General features: G+C 49.3%; 1 protein-coding gene across 1 annotated transcript in view; it reads right to left on the reverse strand.

Moving 5' to 3' along the window:
• The window catches only part of LOC108282164 (deleted in malignant brain tumors 1 protein-like), a 64,487-nt gene that overhangs the window by 35,742 nt on the left and 13,500 nt on the right, over window positions 1–15,245 (reverse strand). Inside the window, 10 exon segments of the mRNA XM_037727656.1 lie at window positions 663–692; window positions 2,100–2,423; window positions 3,204–3,242; window positions 4,428–4,509; window positions 5,039–5,062; window positions 6,129–6,205; window positions 6,695–7,018; window positions 8,603–8,650; window positions 9,904–10,215; window positions 12,684–12,713. Coding sequence (XP_037583584.1) covers window positions 663–692; window positions 2,100–2,423; window positions 3,204–3,242; window positions 4,428–4,509; window positions 5,039–5,062; window positions 6,129–6,205; window positions 6,695–7,018; window positions 8,603–8,650; window positions 9,904–10,215; window positions 12,684–12,713 — 1,290 coding nt within the window.

The raw sequence follows: 15,245 nt of genomic DNA on the forward strand, positions 1-15,245 counted from the left end.
TGTGTCTGCCCAAGTCTTCAGTCCAGTGAGCACAGCCAGGGACAGAGGCCTCACTGGAGACTAGTCGGATCCCTCCTGCCTCTGAAGTGTGGGACGTCCTCTTCTCAGCTACAAAGGGTTAGCCTGCCCCATCCACTGACACATGGACTGATGGGCACATATGACACCATTGCTGAGACTCCAACTGTAGTTGGAGCTAAAATGTTGGAAGGATCGGGGAGCCGCCCAAAAGAGTATAAATTCTCCTGGAAAATGGAGGCACCAAAAATGTCTATTATCTCTCTCCCTGCCCGAGTACGGCCTCTGCCTTTCTGGCTACAGATGGGGCCCTGCAGAATCTGGGGGTGTTTGAATGAGTGAGGAATGGAGGTTTCAGGCCTGCACTGATACTGCTTTTGTCCACGGACAAAGTCATATTTAAGGTTTCAACTGACATTGCCTATTCAGTGACTTTGGTAATAACTCTTAATTCTCTGAAAGGTCATACCTTCTTAACCATGGCTGGCTAAGAAGCGCCATGCTGGGGTCTCAGTTATAGAGCAGGGGAAACAGTATGACCCAGAGTATCCACACAGATCAGAAGGAGGGCTCTGTCACATGGGGAAAAGGACAATTGTGCAGAAAGAGAAGAGACATCCCAAGGAAGGACACTGGGGACTCACCTGGCCTGGGTGTCGACTGGGACTGGGCAGCTGTGAGAAAGAGGAGATCAGGTTAGATGAATACACAGAAGCTGGAAAAACTGTAACAAAGGTGGAAGGAACTGGGAAAGTCTGACATTCAGTCCATCCTAGCCCCCTAACACAGAGGGTGGGGCATCACCATGCATGTCCCCACAGAGATGCTCCTTGGAAGGCATCTGGACAGATTGTGTCCACTACTGCCAGCTCCAAAGTGATAAACTTTGTGTCTGCCTGTACTAATCAGGTTGACATAAAACCAACCCTCTCCCTTGCACGTCTTAGCAGTTCCTGAGTCAGCAAGGAAGAAGAGGCCATTCAAGCCAAAGTCCTGCCTATGATCTTCTAGCCCAGCCTACAGGCATTCATAACAAGGCTTTACCTAGCAGGCATTATAGGGGCTGCCCACCCCACACCAGACCTGCTGCACACGCAAGACTGCAGTGCTCCGGAGGGAATTGCAGTCAGGCATTCACACTCCCAAAACCCAGGCCAGACACCAACGGACACAGATCTACACTCCCAACCTTGTGTCTCCATTCTGATGCCTCCTTGTTGGGCATCAGCAGAAAATCTCCTCTTCTCAGCAGAAGGCTTTGGTTCTGGGCTCCTCCCAGTGAGACAGTCCCTCTACCAATCCCCCTATATGTGCTTCATCTGCCTCACCCTCACCCAAACCTTTCAGTAGGAGAAAGATGGAACCCTGGAGAGCCAGTGTGCAATAGTTTGGACGCTTGTCCTATCCAGGTGTCATGTTGCAATTGGAGTATAAATTGCAATCCAAGTATAAAGGTGAGGCCTGATACACCCTGTTGGGTCACAGAGGCCAACCCATCATGAACACCTTAGTGCCCTCCCCGGTCAGGGGTGAGGTCTTCTTTTAGTTCCTAGCTAGAGCTGCTGGTTGAAAAGAGCCTGGGCCCTCCCTCTTGCTCTCTCTTGCTTCCTCTGTGACCTCTGCCCAGAACAGCTCCCCATTCCCTTCTACTAGGAGTGCAAGCAGCCTGAGGCCCTCAACAGAAGCCAAGCAGATGCTTGCACCGTGCTCCTATGCAGCTGCAAGGCCACAGCCCAAATCAACCTCTTTCTTCATGAATAACCAGGCCCCGGCTATTCCCTTCCAACCGCACTAAAAGACAAAGGTCCAGCGCTTTCCTCTTCTCTTACTCCTTGAGCTGCCTCAGTAGGTGAACAAAGACATGACCCTTATTTCAATTTGGTCCATTGCCCACTCTGACCTACCCAATACCTGGCAATGTGGCAATGACTTATGCTGTTTCTTAGCAGAGAACTAAGGAGATATCAGAAATACAGGAAAAGTCGGAAAAGCTCCAAGTGAGGAAATGAGAGCAGAATGAGACCTTGCTTCCTGACCACACTCCACCCCAACAGAGGGAGCCCAAAGCCTTGAAGGCCCACCTGAGCAGATGACCCCAGCGTCTTCACTGTGCTGACAGTTATGGAAGAGCCAGCCACTGTGGGGACAGCTCCACAGGTAGGACTCGTGTCCTGAGCAGTGCACATCATCCAGGACGATGGGTCCATAGCCTTGACCAAACCGGGCATTTCCTGGGGCCGACATGGCCCAGCCACAGCCCAGCTGCCTGCAGACCACATTGGCATCACTGACGTCCCAGCTGTCATCACACACGGTGCCCCAGGAGCCTCGGTACAGGACCTCCACTCGGCCCTGACACCTGTCACCTCCATTCACCAGCCTGAGGGCCAAACTGGATTCAGATCCTACAGGGGAACACAAGAATTCTTCATTCATCCCTATCAGCAGGTCAAGGATAAGACATGTACACCACTCAGGGCACTGGCAAAGGAGTCAAGTTTGAATAGAAACGCCAAAGTCACCAGGGCACACGGTCACGACTGAAGGTGACTGTGCCCAGAGGTTAAGCTCTATCCTAGTGGAAGAAGAAGTGATACCTATTCTACCCAAGTCTATAAAAGCTCCACTTATGGGTAAGCACGTATGACCCCAGCGGAGGTGACACGAATGGACACCTCATTCCTCATTCTGGGTGCACACAGGACAGAGTTCCACAGCTACAAATCCAGGCCCAGACCCACGCAGTATTCAAGAGCTCATTGACACCTTCATGGTACTCTCTGGCTTCTGGCAAATTGCCAGGGATGCCAAGGCCTTGTCCAGACAGGTGAAGGGACCTGCACTTTTGGAATGCACCACTCTTTGGAGGTCTCCAGCTCATGGCCTGAGGACCAGGAACGAGGTCCCAGTAGGATTAGGGAGCCCTCCAGTGCTCGTCTTGAGCACCTGGTCAAGGATCTTTCCTGATCACTTGAAACAGGATCCCACGGGAGAGAGGTCACCAGCACCCTCCACCCTCCAACATCAGACCCAGAACTGGCTCCCCAGAGACTCCACCTTCCTCCCCATGAAACCCACAGGGACATGAAAAGAGAGGGGCCCACCATGCACCTCATCCTATCAGTTTCAAACAAAAATTTGTCCAGAGACAATGAGCCCTAGGGAGGGCTGAGAGGATTATTTACCTGCTGTTGATGCATTTGAGGCTGTGGTCGGCCAAGTGTCTATAAATTGCAACAAAGAGAAAAGACAAAATTAGTATATAAGTCACGTTCCACACTCAGGGCACTTTCTAATGGCCAAAGTCACCCAGGCAGGCAGTCACCTTTGAATATGGCCGGAGAATACGCTTTATCACAGAGAAAGTGCTGACAGCCTACTTTGCCCAGCTCTATGGAAGCTCAAGTTTTAGGGGCACCTGTGACCCCAGTGGAGGTGATAAGAATGGACATCCCACTTCCCAGTCTGGGTACACACAGGATGGAGCTGGACAGCTGCACATGGCATGCCCAGACCCCTCCCTTAATCAGGAGCACGGTCCTGTCTGGGATCTGGCTGGCAAAGTACCAGAGATGGTAGGACCCTGACCAGACAGGTGTGAGGACAGGCACTTTTACCTACTTCCCAGGCCTGCATGCATCCCATGGCCTCAGGACTAGGAATGAGGTCCCCATAAGATTAGGGAGACCCCCCCAGGGCTCATCCTGAGCACATGGATGGGGATCTTTCCTGACCACTTGGAACAGGATCCCACAGGAGAGAGGTCACCAGCACCTCCCACCCTCCAACACCACATCTAGTTCTGGGTCTTCAGAGACCCCACCATTCTCTCTACCCAACCCACAGAAACATGAAGAAGTGAGGCACCCACCTCATCCTATCATGAGGCTAAGGATTCTTAATGATGTTCTGGGAGGTCCCACCCCTGTTCCCAGTGCCGAGCTCAACCTTGAGCCTACTGTTTATCACCTGCTGCCATTCTCCCACCCTTACCCCACTTCCCCACCTCTCTTCATGGCAATCATAAGTGAACTATAAAATCCAACGTGTATCCAGAGGTAGAGAGTGAGCTCCGGGGAGTGCTGAGAGGATTATTTACCTTCTATGAGTACAGGTGATGTCCTGGCAGGCCAAGTGTCTGTAAACAGCAACAAAGAGAAATGATACAGTTGGACTTGAAGGGAAAAAGGTAAAAAGCAAGCAGTTCTCTAGACCAGGCAAGCATTGTGAAAACGATTCCACTCCCAGGTCTGGCCAATTGCTCCCCATGTGTCTACCCAGGACTCCTGCCCAAGGAACTGATTCAGAGACAAAGGACACATGCAGGCCCTTCCATCTCTCTCTAAGACAGGGATGACCTTTTCTCAGTTAGGAAACCTTCACCACCCCCAAAACCACCATCCGCTGACCCACGGACTGACTGGCACATCTGACACCATTGCCAAGACTCTGATACTTGCAGCTGAAATGTTTGGGGGACCAGGGGTCCACCTAGGGGGAAAATCAGGTTTCCTGGTAAGTGACGGCACCAGAAACATTTCTTAGCCTTTCTCTCCCCAGAGCATGGCTTCTGCCTCTTCTGGATGCAGATGTGGCCCTGCAGAACCTGGGGATCTTTCAAGTAGTGGGACATGGAGTATCAGGCTTGTACTAACCCTGCATTCAACAGAACATTAGAGGGTATCACCCACAATTCTCAGAAAGATTCTATCAGCCCTGAATATAAAGGGGCCGAGGCTCACTCAACAGGGGGCCTCTTCCTGAACCTGTAAGCGTTCCATTGGGACAGCATGGAACTATGTGATGAAAGCTGAGACGGATTGAAGAGCAGGCAGAAGCTGAATACTATGCGTGGTTAGGAAGCACCATGCTGGGGTCTCAGTTACAGAGAGAGCGGGCAGGGGGTAATAATATGCCCCAGAGTATCTCTGCAGAGAAGAAGGAGGGCTCTGTGGAGTTGGGAAGGGGTAACTGAGCAGAAAGAGAAGGGACATCCTGGGGAAGGATGGTGGGGACTCACCTGGCCTGAGCGTCGACTGTGCAGCTGTGAGGAAAAAATGCAACATTAGACACCAAGCACTCAGTGACCCCTGTTGAGATTCACTTGGGATGGCTGGCAAAAATATTACAGAAAATATTTAAGATATATTAGGGAAAGTTATAGATTAGTCTCAAACCTTTTGGAAGGCCAAAAGGTTTTATTCGGGCAGACTGAAGGTGGCCGGCCAGCCCATTAAGTTAGGGAGAGAGACGATCAAAGGCCTTATGCCACACCCATTTGTCTCCACTGTAACTGTTTACTCATGTTAATTTCGTGCTGGGTGGCCCTCTCTGGGAAAGATCAAAGGGGAATTTCCTGTTAATAGCATTTACTCTGGGCTCCCAGAACCTAAAGCTTTTGTCATTCTTGTAACCATGTTAATTATCCCCAAGTGTGTTAACTTAGAATCTCTGCTGTAAAATCTCAATGGAATAAAAGTGTGATGGACAGAAGGTCTGGGTCGACAGGTTGCATTTCGCCCTCTGAAAGCAGCCAACGGCCATCCCTAGCCCACTTGAATCACTGCAAGGATTGTGTGAGAGTGCATTCTCTCATCGGTCATTGAGTCAGGGTCTGCAGGTCAGACTTCCGCAGGCACTGGAGACTGACGGCTCAGATCCCAACTAGAGTTAAGGCGGAAGTGGCTTGGGGTATCGACACCCTGAGCTGATGCCCTACCAGCACCCGCTATGAAGCCCTTCGTCCCTCAGGGACCCCACACACCCCAGCATTGCCTCCATTTCTGTGCCTGCGGCCCACTCTCTGGGAATATAAAGGTCACTTTGGGGCCTGGGACTGGCCACAACAACCTGGGTATCAACAGCAGGGAGCAGCACACAGCCACCCTAAGCAATGAGTTGACAAAGACACCAACTCTTCCTTGAGCTGCGATGAGCCTGAGGTTTGACACGGATTCCTGGTGATCCTCTGGGAGGCTTCCCCACCGTTTGTCACTCGCTGCCATCCTCCCACCCTTACCCCACTTCCCTGCCTCTCTTCACAGTAATCATAAGTGAACTATTTACACTTGAGTCCTTCCCTCTGAGTCAGTAGGAACTGACTGTATTACCTTGACAGCACTCAAGGTAATACAGTGTTGAAGGGGAGGGGAGACTTCACCAACCAGGTCCCCAAAACATGCTGACCCTGAGAAGAAGCCTCAGGGAAAATAGGGGATATGAGTTATGAGGATGTTCCTGGAGCAGAATAAAAGGTTCCTCATTTCTGCTGTCAGCATGCTGGACCCTGTGTCTGAACACTGGTGCCTCAGTCACCTCCAAACCAATGTTGGGGCACTGCTTGCAGCTTAGGGATCTGTGCTCACCATGGCATTGCACACACAGGCTGGATAACCCCAGCTAAACTCCAGAGCCACTGGATGACCAGGAAAGGCTTGGAGGGTGGGGGCCCTGGAGTGAGAAACCTGTTTGTTACTATATTCTCTGAATATAGTCTGTCCCTAGAATGGGCTCAAATGATTTTTTTTTTTTTTACTAGAGACAGGGTTTACCATCTTGCCCAGAGCTGGTCTTGAATGCCTGACCTCAAGCAATCTGCTTGCCTCAGCCTCCTAAAGGGCTGGGATTACAAGCATGAGCCACCACACCCGACCCTCCAGAGATCTTTGATGCCTACCTGAGCAGATGACACCAGCGTCTTCATGATGGCCACAGTTGTGGGAGAACCAGCCGTTGTGGGAGCAGCTCCACAGGTAGGACTCGTACCCTGAGCAGCGCACGTCATCCAGGACAATGGGTCCTGAGCCCTGACCAAACCGGGCATTTCCTGGAGCCGACATGGCCCAACCACAGCCCAACTGCCTGCACACCACATTGGCATCATTGGTGTCCCAGCTGTCATCACACACGGTGCCCCAGGAGCCTTGGTACAGGACCTCCACCCGGCCCTGACACCTGTCACCTCCATTCACCAGCCTCAGGGCCAAACCAGAATCGGATCCTAGAGGAAGGCACAACATTTCTCTTGCACATTCCTACTGAAAGACAAGATCCAAGGGCCTGCAGGGCATTCAGAGTCTTCCCCATTCAGAGTCTTTGAGAGAATCTGTAACTAGGCTGGGCTCTAACACACCTTGAGGTTAGAATTCTTCATAGGGAAGAGGACAGTGACTGCTCGGCCCAAACCCAAGCCTAGTGCTTCAGCTAGAGGACCTGCCCCTCCTAATCTATATCCTGGAGGGGGCCTGGAGAGCCACATGACCCTTCTCTAAGCAGACCATGGGCTCTGCCTGATTCCCTCAGACAAGGGACACAGAACACCCCACACGGAAGAGCAGCACGATGACATCGGGTTGTCCTGGGAGGAGCTCTGATGCATATCTGGGGCGCGGAAGTTAGCATGGAGCACATTTTGCACATGATCTTCCTGGCCGGGATGGCTGGGGTCAGCACGCGGCTGTGGAGATGGGGGATCTAGGCTGTCACTCTGGACTGGATTCTGATCCCACTGGTCTCTACTTCCAAAGCACAACAGGCTGTTAGAGACGCCACATTCTGACTGATTTCTCCCTACCCCTACAAACATGGGCAATGGAGGAAGCTTCACTCTAGCTGACCTCTGGGGTCCAGAAGGTCACGGTGTGCTCACAACATGCCCTCCCATCCCATTCCCTAAAAGTTTTCCTGAATCACAGTCAAGCCCATGGATGTAGTTGGCATCATGACCTATAGAAAGGGAAGAGTAAAGCCAGTCTCACCCTCAGTTCTAGTGTTATCTGTGTTCTTCATCATAGGGAGGAAAAAGAGGTTAAGTCAGGCCTCACCCCATGGGCCAGAGGGAGGGGGAAACAGAGGGCTTGAGGAATAGGAGGGCCTGATGCATATACCATCAGCATTTCCAACTGCTCCATGCCAACCCTGGGCAAGCCAGAGGCCTTGGTGAGAATGCTGTCCTTGAACTTCTCCTAGGGCCAAAGTTTCCCATGGGAAATGGGAAGTGACTTCCCTTCCCAAAGCCCAGGCTGCCAGAATCCCAGGCTGTATTGACTATGTCTCCCAGATTTCTCACTGGAGGTACCCAAGGGGGATGTACAGGACCTCTGGCCCATAAGCTTAAGGATTGTGATTTCTCTCTGTTAGGAAGAAACAAGGGTGGCCTAATACCGGCTTAGAGAAAGGGCAAGGGCAAGGATGCTGTCCTAGAAATTTGGCTATGTTAGCAAGTATGCACCTGCCTCTCAAGGCCCTGTAGCCAGAGATCCAGCACCCTAGCCTGGCCAGGGGTCAGCACAGCTGGGTGAGGACAACAGGAGTGAGCTGCATGGATAACAGAATCTCTAGAGACAGGACAACAGGCTCCATCTTGGAACTCCTTGGAGATGCATCTTCAACTTGATTCCTCCCCAGTCTCAGACACAAACCATAGAAGAGATGCCTGTTCAGACCTGAGGACTTATTTGGAAGGGCCCCTCTTGGAAGCTAAGTACCCTACTCTCTATGCCTCTGTGCCTTTTCTGGATCAGAGGTGAACCTAGGGGTGCAGTTGGGTAATAAGCCCACAGGGATCCCCCAGCGTAGACATTACCTTCTGCTACAGTTGTCTCCAGGGGCGCCTTCGAGGGAAACAGAGAAGCTGCAGGGTGGAGAAAGGAAGAGCTCATTGATGGTAGCCCTCTCCTGGAGAGGGTTGGCCCATGGCTTCCTCCGCTCTGACGCAGAGGTTGGAAGCACAGGTGCTAAGGGTACCCACCATTGCCAAAAGCCAAACACGTGCCAATGGCTCTGTCACTCTACTGGTGATAGGCTTGGCTAGGATGCCACACGAGCATCCTTTGCTCTTGTTACTCTCCCCCCACCTCCTCTGCTGCCACAGCCTCCATTCAAAAAGTCACCCAGTCCATTAACAGCCCTTTCCTAGTCATAGGATTGAATGTCAAATGACATCTGTCTGTTTCTATAGGTCAAACACACCCTCAAATGACAAATATTCACCATCACTGAAATACTCCTGAGAAGGTGATTCAACTAGAAAGAAAGGTGGTTTCCAAAGAAAACCAACCTTTTCAGAATGCCAAAATAAACCACTCACTAGGTGGCTGCATGGAAGGCCATGTCCCCATGGGGAGCCCAGTCCTACTTGATGCTTGGATATCAAGGGCACATCCCGTGCAGGGTGGCATGGGCTCAGTCCAGTCACACAGCAAATGCCAGAGTTGCTCTAGAAGTGGAAGGTTTAACCAGAAACTCCTCCTGCGGGAACATGCCATGGGACAGTGTTCTTGGAGGTTTCTTCATGGATCAAAGGACCCCTTGGTGTCCACACATCCTGGCACTATGTGAACAATTGAAATCAGCACTGGGATTTGCTGGGTTGGGTCCAGGAGAAGCTCTCTTTTCTACTGAGGATGTTAAGTATCTTTTATTTGTCATTTAATTCCCGATAAAGAGAATGCTTTGGTTCACTCCTCAATTTGATGTTGGTATACATTCATGTCTTAGGGACCAGCAGTTCCCTATCCTCCTCAGCCTTTAAAAGAGGAGAAACTGCCACTTAGGAAGATATTTATTTGGTGTCCCAGGCCAGGGGTGGTCGTGATGCTGCTCATCAGAACCAGTCTATGAGGTGATTGCATCAGCAGGCTCTGAGGGACTGAGACCGAAGCCTGCCTCCCCCATGCCCAGCTTCAGATGGACAGGCAGATGATCCCTTGACCTTCACTGTCTATGAAAAGGGGCAGTACCACCTGCTCTCCAACATCAACTAGGACATGACTTACAACAAAGCAAGTAAACTGCAGAGCACACATGTATGCACATACACAACTCATGTGTTGTGATACTGACTCAGACTTGCACATACACAGGGCAAGGTGATATCCACAATACCTGAGCACACGACACCAGCATCTTCCCTGTGGCCACATTCGTGGTTGTACCATCCGCTGTGGGGACAGCTTGACAGGTAGGGCTCCCTTCCCGAGCAATGCACGTCACCCAAGAGAATGTTTCCGGAGCCCTGACCAAAGTGGGCCCCACCCAGGGCTGACACAGAATAGCCACAGCCAAGCTGCCTGCAGACAACATCTGCGTCCTGGGTGTCCCAGCTGTCATCACACACAGTGCCCCAGTAGCCTTGGTGCAGGACCTCCACCCGGCCCTGACACCGGTCACCTCCATTCACCAGCCTCAGAGGCAGACCTGCAGTGACACAGCGGGAAGCCCTTACCCCGGGGCTCTCGGCCCCCTTGACTTGCATCCCTACCCCCCTCATTCCACTTTCTCCCTCTGACCAGACCTTACATATCCCTGTGCTTACATGTTCTGTTTTTGCCCCCCTCTCCTTCTGTATCTTCCCCCTGGAGAACCTCACGGACTCTGAGAACTTTCTAGAGGGCCCCCAAATCCACCTCTCTGTCCCTGACTCAGCCCTGACAGACTAGCTCTAATCTCCAGACCAGCATTTTCAGTGGCCTCCTGCCCATCCCACCCCATACATCATCCCAAACTCAACACCGCCTCTTCTTTCCATTTAAATTAAGGATGTCACCATGCTCCACATCAACCATGCTGGGAATGAGGGCATCATATTGGACTCCTCCTTCTCCTCACATCCTGTATCTAACATCACCAAGTTCCTTTCCTTGTCATTTTCACTGCCGTTTCACCGGGGTAGGCCTTCATCCCCTTGAAACTGGCCTACTCCCAGCTGAATCTTCAATCTCTGCTCCTCCTTTCTCTAGTTCATCCACATGCATTGACTCAACCAGCACTGATGAAGTGCTTACTCTGCATTCGTTTTTGTGCTAAGAGGATTCATCGGTCTCCAGATGGTCTCCAAGTTTTATCTTTACAAAGTACAAATGTATTCACCTCACTTCCCTGCTCAAAATGCTTTAATACACTCTCCACTTCCATCAGAATCAAGTCCAAGAGCGAGCCTCGACCTACTTTTCCAGCCTCCTCTCCTGGGAGGGGCTGAGACAGCCTGCATCCCACCACGGAGTTGGCCATGCTGGGAAGTCAAAACGCACCATGTTCCTGCCAGACACAATGCCGCTAGGCCACCCACCGGGGTAAGCTGCATTGACGGTGCGAGGAAAACAGGCACAGGTCCCGAGGGAGCAGCCCACCCTCCTAATGGTGGGAGCCAAATCCTGGGTATGGCTTTTCAATGGTGAGTTTGAGGTTACAAGAAACTTGTGGTCACAGAGTGAGAGGCTGGAATGGGATGCAATGGGAGGGGGCAGGTTGCTTTTCCTCCTAGAGGGAGGAAAGGCCAGCTGGACCATCTTCAGGGCATCCCCAGGGTGCATTCTGGACCTCCCATGCTCTGTCCCTCCCCAGTCTCAGGTACATAAACCATGGAAGAGGTGCCTGTTCAGACCTGAGGCCTTATTCAGAAGGGCCCCCCTTAAGAGCTAAACTTCCTACCTTCTATGTCCTCTGCACCTCTTCTGGATCAGAGATGAACCTAGGGGTGCAGCGAGGCAATGAGTCCCTTCCTGGTCACCCTGTGAATAATCCCTCCAGAAGAGTGCTCAGTCTCCCTGCCTTAGCCTTTTCCTTGCTGCATGTTGGTCAGAAAGCTGCCTTTCCCAGGCCATTTCTGGATCTCTCAAGGCATGTCCTGGAAGGGGAGGGACTGGCCTCAACAGTGCCAAGGGCCCAGGGGCAGAGTCATCCTAAGTGAACACATAGGAGACCCTGCAAAATCAAACTTGGGCACAAAGGTCTTCACACTCTCACTGGAGAGGCAGGCACATTGAGCCAAAGTCAAAGACCAGGGCAGGGGCAGAAGGAGGCACCTATTCTCAACTCAAATCTCTACCCTGCTACTCACCAGACACATGACCTTAGACACAAAAATATTGACAAATTACCTAATTGTGCCCTGCTTTTCCCATATGCAAAATGGGCATAATGATATTACTTAGCTCAAAGTGTTCTTGGGAAGATTTCATAACAGCACTCACTATGTGCATTAGTTGAGCCCTTATTGTGTGCCACGTGGTATTTTAAGACTTTTTAAAATATATCAACTCATTTCATACATGAAAATCATTTGATACAGGATGTATAACAAGTGCTTAGTAGATGTTAGTTATCTTCCAGATATCTGTCATTGTTAGTGAAAAGAAAAGGGGAGCCGGGTGTGCGTGCCTCATGCCTGTAATCTCAGCACTTTGGGAGGCTGAGGTGGGCGGATCACGAGGTCAAGAGATCGAGACCATCCTGGCCAACATGGTGAAACCCCGTCTCTACTAAAAGTACAAAAATGAGCTGGGTATGCTGGCATGTGTCTGTAGTCCCAGCTACTCAGGAGGCTGAGGCAGGAGAATCGCTTCAACCCAGGAGCAGAGGTACTGACCTTTTGTTTCAACTACCTCTCTTCACACCAAACTGAAGCTAATCTTATCTGATAAATGACTGAGAGTCAGAGAGCAAGAAAGAGGATGACATCTGGGATTGACTGGGTGTGCACCTGGGACATGCCAAGGGTCTTGGTACCATGTCTCCTGCCCCCCTCTCCGTCCCCAGCATTCCTGCATTCGACAAGGTGGGCATTTACTCTGTGACCACAGCTGTGATCAGCCTCAGCCAGCCAACAGCAACAGAGGGAAACTGACAAACCCCACCAGGGAAGAGGAGTGAAGAAAAGTTCTTACCAGAGTCTGTAGTGCCTGGGATCCACCCACCTGGAAAGAAGGTAAATTCGTTTTAGAAACACTATTTACAAATGATTTCCTACAAGTCACAGAAATTGGCTTTCGCTTCACCGTACAATCACACCAGAGGGCGCTGTGGCTCAATCTTGGGTTTGTGTGTCTCTGATGTTCTTGCTCAATGAGTTTCACAGTAGCAGATTAAAGCAAGTGGATTGGATATGAGCAGCGCCATCATTTTAGGTGTAATGAAGCCCATGTCTCTTGACCAGCCCCCTAACGCTACGGCTTATAGCGACAGGATGTAATCTACGCATGGAGAAAAGGGCTGGGCAAGAGAAGACAGTTTAAGCTGTTGTCCAGTCTGCAATTTGAGTATAGCTGGCATTGACAACAGCCACTTGGACGCCCTCTAAATAAGAAAATATGTTAGTGTCAGATATTCTGATCCTTCTGACCCATAACCTGAAAACATTTTATTCTACCTTGAAGCAAATAGAAATCTAGAGATCCCTGGATCTTTGTATTCAGTGAGGCCAGACAAGGTCTATCAGACTCAATTGCAGGTTTTGAGTTTCTTTTTGAGCAGTTCTAACTATACTTGTGAGTATTGATATTTCATAGCTTTTGTATATTTTAGCGGTCTTTCAAAGATCAGAGAGAATATGTATTCATTTAAAAAATAGGATAAAACTCATTCTATCCTGTAATCACCATATGGATCCATTAGATCCTTTTATAAATCCAAGATTCATTATTAGCACCTGACTTCGCTTTTCCTGTATCTTGAAACATTTTACTATTTTATCATCCAAGAAATTATTGCATCATTATTCATCAATTATTATATTGTAAGAAAAGGGTAGAATGGTGATGCTGCCTAGAAGGAAGAAGAAATAGTAATATGTCATTATTCTTCCATGCGTAAAGCATTGTATTTTCTTTCAAGAAGTATTTTTTTTAAGATTGGAGACCCTGTCTTCATAGTCTGCTTTTAGCTTTCATTGAATGCAGTTAAGAATTCAAATTTTTTCATTATCTACTAGTGATGGCAAGGAGAAGAAAATTAACAAAGGAAGATATTTTGCAACCATTAGATGAACCAGAAGAGGAATATAAGAGACAAGACACAGCACTCCAGATACTAATAATTGTAGAACTGATTGCACAACAGAAATCTCAGACTATGAGTCTTCAGATGATGATATCCTAGATGAATTTCTCAAATCAAGAATCCAGAAGTCAATGATATAATTCTAAGGTAAAATATGATGCTCTTTACCCACTTTGATAGAGATTTTATCACATGATATTTTGCAGCAAGAACCTGGACCATCTTATTTTGCTAAAAAAAGGACATGTGGTAGTATTCTTTTGTCTTTTGTGATGTTTATATACCAAAATCTATGTGATACAAAAAGGTCTGCTAGGTTTAAATTCTTATTAACATTTCCAATTTAGTTTCTTTCATTATTCCTTTTCTTTTTGCTTCCAGGTAAAAGGGGGATTAGGCATTTGACCAAAGTATCAGATCATTATTTTATTTTTAGAGACAGAGTCTTGCTCTGTTACCCAGGCTGGATTCAAATTCCTGGGTTCAAGCGATCCTCCTGCCTCCAGCGCTGGAGTAGCTGGTACTACAGGCATGTGCCACTACACACGGCTCCTCAGATTCTTTGCCAATGTGGGCCCTGAGAGCATGACAATCATGGTTCAGAAATTTGAATTTCTCTAACAAAACCAACAGACCAGTGACAGGACTTGCTGTGTATGTCAGAGAACTGCTTCACCTGCCTCAATAGCCTGAATGTGAGGTCCACAATGGGCTTCCCCAGCTGCCCTGCTTCATATTGATGGCTTAGGAAGGGGGCCGCTGAAACCATGTGACTACGCACCCCTGATAAGGAAGCAACTCACAATAGAAACCAGAACATTCTTTCAACAGAGATAGCAAACTAGGGAACATGTGTACCAGAACATCCCCACCTCATTTTTCACATGCCATCCGTGCTCCCACACTCAAGGACATGCTGACATTCAAAACTCTGCCATTTAAACACTCTACATGACACCATGCAATTCCCACTGCCCATGGGTATCCTGGGTATCCTGCTTAATATCATGGAGTCAAACTCATCCAACTCAGAAACTCAGAGCTCCAGGGCCTTGACAAGGCTCATCTATAGCATGGAACAGAACACTGAAGTTGTTTCTGGTTCTGCTATGTCCACACATTTTGAATAGACCCTTCTGCACATATTGAGACCAATTTTTAGTCTTCCAAGAATCAACCACATAGCTGTAGATAACTCCAGCTGCCATTGTGGGAATGGTAGTAAATTACCTATGGGGGAAGCTCCCACTTGGTTTTTTTTTTCCAGGAAATGGAGACAGGCTGATGTCTATCACTGGGGATCAGTGTCCAACATAGCTAAGCCATCAGAATGGCCCAGCCAGAAGCCACTAAGAGATCTGTCAAGGTATCTCCCAAAGACATAAGCATTTTCTAAGTGATCCAGTGTCTTTCCATTTGAACTCTGTCACTGCCACAAATCTCATGAAGAT

Source organism: Cebus imitator, unplaced genomic scaffold (genome assembly GCF_001604975.1).
Source record: "Cebus imitator isolate Cc_AM_T3 unplaced genomic scaffold, Cebus_imitator-1.0 Scaffold235, whole genome shotgun sequence".
NCBI classification, from domain to species: Eukaryota; Metazoa; Chordata; class Mammalia; order Primates; family Cebidae; genus Cebus; species Cebus imitator.